The sequence below is a fragment of the Triticum urartu genome, chromosome 5A (assembly GCF_056163025.1).
Source record: "Triticum urartu cultivar PI428250 chromosome 5A, HENAU_Tu73, whole genome shotgun sequence".
Lineage (NCBI taxonomy): Eukaryota > Viridiplantae > Streptophyta > Magnoliopsida > Poales > Poaceae > Triticum > Triticum urartu.
Genome location: NC_141877.1, coordinates 631,208,603 through 631,215,462, shown reverse-complemented (window position 1 = coordinate 631,215,462; position 6,860 = coordinate 631,208,603). Strand labels below are relative to the sequence as shown.

Sequence of the window (6,860 nt, the reverse complement as noted above, 5' to 3'; positions counted from 1 at the left end):
TTGGCTCGTCAACTTGTGCCTAGAGTCAACAAATTTGCGTATAGGATAGCAAACATCTAACCTATGCATATGGGATTGTGAAATTAGTAGCAAGTCACAAGCAGATTTGTAATGATTTTTTAATCTTTTCCAACAAGGGGAAAAGTAGCAGCACTGTAATTGCAATACCACAAGCAGCACTACTCTTCTTTCATCACTTCATTCCACTCCTAAACCCTAAACCCCGACCTGGACAAGGAGGTGGGCAAGGCCACCGTCGCGCTGATGTGGCGCCGCTTGGAGAAGGAACTCGACGACAGAGCCGAGACCGTCGTCTCTGGGGCATCAAGTACACGTTTGCACCACTCGAGCCGAGGCACCACTCGCTTTGGCTCATCAACTTGTGTCTAGAGTCAACAAATTGGCGTATAGCAGTATAGGATAGCAAACATCTACTCCAATGATGATTCTGAAATTACTTAGCAAGTCACAAGCAGAATTGTACTAATGATTTTTTAATCTTTTCCAACTAGGAGAAAAGTAGCAGCACTGTAAATGTAATTCGACAAACACACATATCAGCACTACTCTTCTTCCATCACTTCATTCCACTCCTCTAAGTATCCTCGGATGCGGTCATTCCGGATGATGGTGCTTGACACGGTCTCGTTGGTCAGAGGACAAATGTGTCCCTTCTTCTCGAACCAGCCCTTCAGGAAGTGTCGCTCGAATGTCTAAAAACACGATAATTTATATCGCATAGTTAGTTTCACTGCTCAAAAGAAACTACATGCAAATAAAAGTTCAACCACAATGCTTACCTTCCCTGTAGCAATTGTCACGGGATCTATCATGAGCTCCCCAGACAACGGACATGTAAGATATCCGGGAATTGCGCAACCGCCGCTGTACTCCTTAGCCTTCCCGTCCCTAACTTGGTCCATTGCTGACATGAATAAAGAACTAGGCTTGCGTCTAGCAGCTACCCAACTATCACGTAGCTCTCTGAAGTGAGTACGAGCAGCGACCCTCTCTTGCCAACGCAATCCTCGGAGTCTCCTGACAATTCTTACATCGCTCCACTCTCTTCTTGGGGACGAGGAGGAATAATCTCCACAAAATTCAGCGTATAAAGGGTACGGAATTTCCTACAGGGGTTTTGATCAAACAAATAGCTCTTAGTAAGTTGCATTGCAAGTTTGCCACTCATGGGTCAACCTCATACTTTTCTTTGAACACTATCTAGTCTAGTCAGAGAAGATTACTCAATAGTACTTGGGTATACTTACATCATCATTATTATAAGACCACTTTACTGGAACCTCATTGGAACGAGCTCCATTTTTCGGTGAATCGAACCACTGCAATCAAGCAAGGAAAATATGGTTACTGGGTCAGTCAAACCATGGGAGAATTTCAGAACAAATAGTTTATTTTAATTGATCATGGCTACTATACTAATGATTGACAAAAGGACAGATTTATGGGGCAGGAGTGCTGCTAACTACATAATACAACTTAAAGTTAGAACGTGAATGTAAGCATTTGTGTCTGTTTCAGTGTAATTAAGCAATAGGAGAAAATATTATTATTGGAAAGAAATGGTGAAACAAGATACATGGCATAAACAGAAACATATGAGAACAAGATAAAAGTTCTTTGCTTTCTGGTCCCAAGTTTCTACTCTTCAGAAACAATATTATGTCATAATGCGCCAGTAACTACTAATTAATATAAAGATACAACCGTACAAAACTGCTGCAGTTTTATGATTTACAGTTTTGGCACAAGGGAAATATGCATGCTATTTAAACAGTTTAACAATATCACAATGCAATTTTTGCCTTTTGGGCAGAACATCAGTTATCAAGAACAAAGTTGAAACATGCAGCACAAAATCAAGGGTAATCTACTGATCATTTAGTGTAACATGAAGCAATGGTGAGAGATCGTCAGTATCCAGAAGCTAACAACACCAGCATAACTATCTAATTATTATTGCTAAAGAGGTAAAGATAGACCAATAAATTTGATTTCATGGAACTGTCAAAAATGATGTAAGAGCAGTAAAGGTTCAGTTAATTTGATTGAATGTGATTGTTAAACATGCATACTTATGTTCTGGACTTGCACTAAACAGAACATTCACCCAAATTATTGTAATTCTTAACCAAAAGCAATAAACCTGACCGAAATAGCACAAGATATTTTCCACTGGCATGAGCCTACAAATTATTCACTTGCAGCAAAAGTGCAAAACATGCTATCATACCAAATAGAAGAATCAATTAGCACAAGCCTGGACACCTAAATCTTGAACAGTTTCGAATAATCACAACAAGATCCTTGCGTGCCACTAAATTTGATAACCCACCGCAAGAAGAACTCGAGTAATTATAAGGAAAAACAACTAAATTGTCAAACTGTCCCTAGCATTTGCCCGAGATTCCATTTCTACTACTAAATCATCCCCAACCCCAAGATTTTAACAGACTTAGAGACCAAAATTCCACATTCCGAGAAAGTAAGAAGACCAGATTCATCATTCACGCCATACCTGCTCCTTCCTATGCATTGCCTCTTCCGCGCGCAACGAGTTGAACAGCTCAAGAGGAAACCAAGAAACGCTCAAGAATGCACTCCAGAGACTCCAAGAAACAACAACAGCACGTCGCAGAGGCCATCACCTGCTGTTCTCGTCGGCTCTTCTCCTTGTCGACGGCCGCCTGCTCTTTCACCAGCCACCGCTGCCTGGACACCATCTTGGGGTCGAACGGATGCGCCGCCGCGTTGGTCACCTCCCTCATCTCCGCCGCCAAGGGGTCGCCCCACATCACCCGGGCCTTGCTGCCGCCCGCCGCGGAGCTCAACTCCCAGCCTCCGAAGGCCCCAGCTCTCAATGCGGCGGTGTAGTCGAGGGAGTGGGTGGAGGAGCTACTGCTGCCTGCGGAGCTCGGAGGAGAAGGAATGGCCTTGAGGGGCAGCATCCCCTTTCCCTTCCGGTTGACCCCTGTCGCGGAGGAGCTCGATCCATTGGAGTAGCCTCTTTTTTTCTCTGAATCGAACCACTGCCTGTATGATTGATCAAGAGACTGCAATCAGAGGAAAAAATATGGTTACTGGGTCAATCTAAACCACGAGAATATTTCAGAAAAAATAGATTATTTTAATTGATCATGGCTTCTATACAAACGATCGACAAAAGGACAGATTATCCGGCAGTAAGGGTTCAGTTAGTTTAATTGAATGTGACTGTTAAACATGAATACATGATGTTCTGGACTTGCATTAAACAGAACATTCACCTGAATTCTTTTAATTCTTAACCAAAGGAAATAAACATTTTCCTGAAATAGCACAAAATATTTTCCACTGGCATGAACCTACAAATTTTTCACTTGCAGCAAAAGTGCGAAACATGCTATCATACCAAATACAGTAGAAGAATCAATTAGCACAAGCCAGGACACCTAAATCTTGAACAGTTTCGAATAATCACAACAAGATCCTTGCCTGCCTCTAAATTTGATAACACACCGCAAGAAGAACTCGAGTAATTATCAGGAAATGCCTAATCGTCAAAACTGCCCCCAACAACTGCGTGAGATTCCGTTTCTACTACTAAATAATCCCCAAGTACCCCAAGATTTTAACAGTTTGTAACTTTGAAACGTCTTATTATACTGACAACTATGGCGACTCAGAACTAGTACAATGTTCCAGGACTGTTCTACTCGAGTAATACTAGTCTTTCACCAAACAAATTTGGAACCAACAATTTTTTCACTTGCAGCAAAAGTGCAAAACATGCTATCATACCAAATACAGTACAAGAATCAATTAGCACAAGCCAGGACACCTAAATCTTGAACAATTTCGAATAATCACAACAAGATCCTTGCCTGCCTCTAAATTTGAAACGCACCGCAAGAAGAACTCGAGTAATTATCAGGAAATGCCTAATCGTCAAACTGCCCCCAACAACTGCCCGAGATTCCGTTTCTACTACTAAATTATCCCCAAGTACCCCAAGATTTTAACAGTTTGTAACTTTGAAACGTCTTATTATACTGACAACTATGGCGACTCAGAACTGGTACAATGTTCCAGGACTGTTCTACTCGAGTAATACTAGTCTTTCACCAAACAAATTTGGAACCAACAATTTTTTCACTTGTAGCAAAAGTGCAAAACATGCTATCATACCAAATACAGTACAAGAATCAATTAGCACAAGCCAGGACACCTAAATCTTGAACAATTTCGAATTATCACAACAAGATCCTTGCCTGCCTCTAAATTTGAAACGCACCGCAAGAAGAACTCGAGTAATTATCAGGAAATGCCTAATCGTCAAACTGCCCCCAACAACTGCCCGAGATTCCGTTTCTACTACTAAATTATCCCCAAGTACCCCAAGATTTTAACAGTTTGTAACTTTGAAACGTCTTATTATACTGACAACTATGGCGACTCAGAACTGGTACAATGTTCCAGGACTGTTCTACTCGAGTAATACTAGTCTTTCACCAAACAAATTTGGAACCAACAATTTTTTCACTTGCAGCAAAAGTGCAAAACATGCTATCATACCAAATACAGTACAAGAATCAATTAGCACAAGCCTGGACACCTAAATCTTGAATAGTTTCAAATAATCACAACAAGATCCTTTCCTGCCTCTAAATTTGATAACGCACCACAAGAAGAACTCGAATAATTTTCAGGAAATGCCTAATCATCAAACTGCTCCCAGCATTTGGCCGAGAGCCCGAGATTCTGTTTCTACTACCAAATCATCCCCAACGCCAAGATTTTCACAGATTTAGAGATCACAATTCCACATTCCGAGAAAGCAAGAAGATCAGATTAATGCCATACCTGCTCCTTCCTCTGCATCGCCTCTTCCGCGCGCAACGAGTTGAACTGCTCAAGAGGAAACCAAGAAACGCTCAAGAACGCATTCCAGAGACTCCAAGAACTCCAAGAAACAACAACAGCGCGTCGCAGAGGCCATCACCTGCTGTTCCCATCGCCTGTTCTCCTTGTCGACGGCTGCCAGCCGCTGCCTGGACACCAGCTTGGGGTCGAACGGATGCGCCGCCGCGTCGGCACCCCCCTCGTCTCCGCCGCGCCGGGGTCGCTCCTGGTCACCCGCGCCTTGCTGCCGCCTGCCGCGGAGCTCGACTCCCCGCCTCCGAGGGCCCCGCCTCTCAATGCGGCGGCGTAGTCGAGGGAGCGGGTGGAGGAGCTGCTGCTGCCCGCGGAGCTCGGAGGAGAAGGAATGACCTTGGGCGGCAGCGTCCCCTTGCCCTTCCGGTCGCCCCCCGCCGCGACGGAGCTCGACCCATCGGCGCCGCCTCCGGCGTGCTCGCGGCGGGGTCGGTCGAGGTGGAGGGGCGTCGCGCGGGGAGGTGGCGGCACAGCAGCGCTCGGGGGCCCATTGGAGGAGGCGTTGGACTTGGAGCGCCCACGGGCCGGTTCTTGGATGTGGTCGTCCTCGACCGGTTCCGCTCCTGAACCGGGTGGTTCCATCGCGGCGGGACTCGGGAGAAACTTGGAGGACTCGCGTGGCAATTCCGCTAACTCTCGAGGGCGTGGAGAAGAAACGGGTGCAGGGTGCGGGATGGAAAAGGGGAGAAGGTTTGACGGCTATTTATTTGTAAACCCTCAGGGCGGTTTGGTCCTTGGGTAGTTCTCTTTTTGGAAACAACCCCATGCTGAACCACACATTAGTATACAAGGGTAGGCACACATGCCCCATTTGCAGATACAACCGATAAGAAAGGGATTTTTTCTACAAGAGAGGTGAACAGGGACACGCGACCAGTCCACCTACGAAGGGTGGGATGCGTGTCAAGTCACACAATGTAGATTGCATCTGCGTACTACGTGAGCACCTACGTAGCCATCGAAGGATGCCTCTGCTGAACATAATTCGGTTTGTCACCGGCAAGTCGGAGTTCTGGTGGCCACCGAGGAGCCAAGACCATCGAATCTCCTTCATGTCTCGGATCAACCCCTCGTGATTGTTTACAAAGCTAGAGATCGGCAGGAAATAAACTCTACCAAAAAGAAGGCAACAACCAAGACAAAAGATAAATGAGATAGTAAAGTCTTGGTTCGCTAAAAGTAGCAATAGTATCCATGTGAGAGTTTGCTGGCTTTGAGAACATCGTGATGAGAGCGGGGATGATGAGGTCCTTTGGTTGCATATGGTTCTAGGAGACGAGAATGTTTGTTGTTACTTGATGTTATATATTGTTTCTTCTCTTGCTATTTTTCTTCCATGTGTTGCATGATTTTACCCTTTAGGATTTGGTTGGTGAGTCTACTGAAACGGTTAGCTCTGACTTGGCCTAGGTTTGTGGTTGGTGGATATTTGTTTCCTAGATAAGTGTCTTCCCAATTCACTTGTAATTTTTTAATTGCAGGGGGTGGTATCCATGCTATTATTCCAAAGGGTTTGATAGCTATGTTTCAGAAGCTTGTTGCGAAAGGGAATGTGTACTATCTGCAGTATCTTGAGATTTCTCCTGCAATGAAGCAGTACATGACAACGTCACATAGGTTTGAGATGAGGTTCACTACACGGACCACGGTCAGGAGGGTAGATCATGTACCTGATGAGTTTCTGATCTACATGTATAAGCTACGTCCTCTTAAGGATATAGCTGGCACTATCACCGGCAAAACTTATCTGCTAGGTAATCTTCAATTATGTGTGCATTTGTGATCTTCTATATCATAGGCAGTTCGATATGTTTGTATTTTAACTGAACATTTTGTTTGCTTGTTTGTTGGAAACGATATAGATGTGGTGAAGGAAATATGCCATAGAGGCAATAATAAAGTTGTTATTTTATATTTCCTTATTCATG

General features: G+C 44.3%; 1 protein-coding gene across 1 annotated transcript; it reads right to left on the bottom strand.

The window, feature by feature from the left end:
• Positions 1-432: 432 nt before the first annotated feature.
• LOC125507529 (uncharacterized) lies at positions 433-5,514 on the bottom strand. The gene is made up of 6 exons (XM_048672083.1): positions 5,000-5,514; positions 4,861-4,905; positions 2,667-3,051; positions 1,269-1,340; positions 801-1,127; positions 433-713 (listed from the first exon to the last, which is right to left on the bottom strand). The coding sequence occupies exons 1-6, from the start codon at positions 5,512-5,514 to the stop codon at positions 564-566; spliced, it is 1,494 nt and encodes a 497-aa protein (XP_048528040.1). The 3' UTR covers positions 433-563.
• Between the last annotated feature and the right edge of the window lie 1,346 nt (positions 5,515-6,860).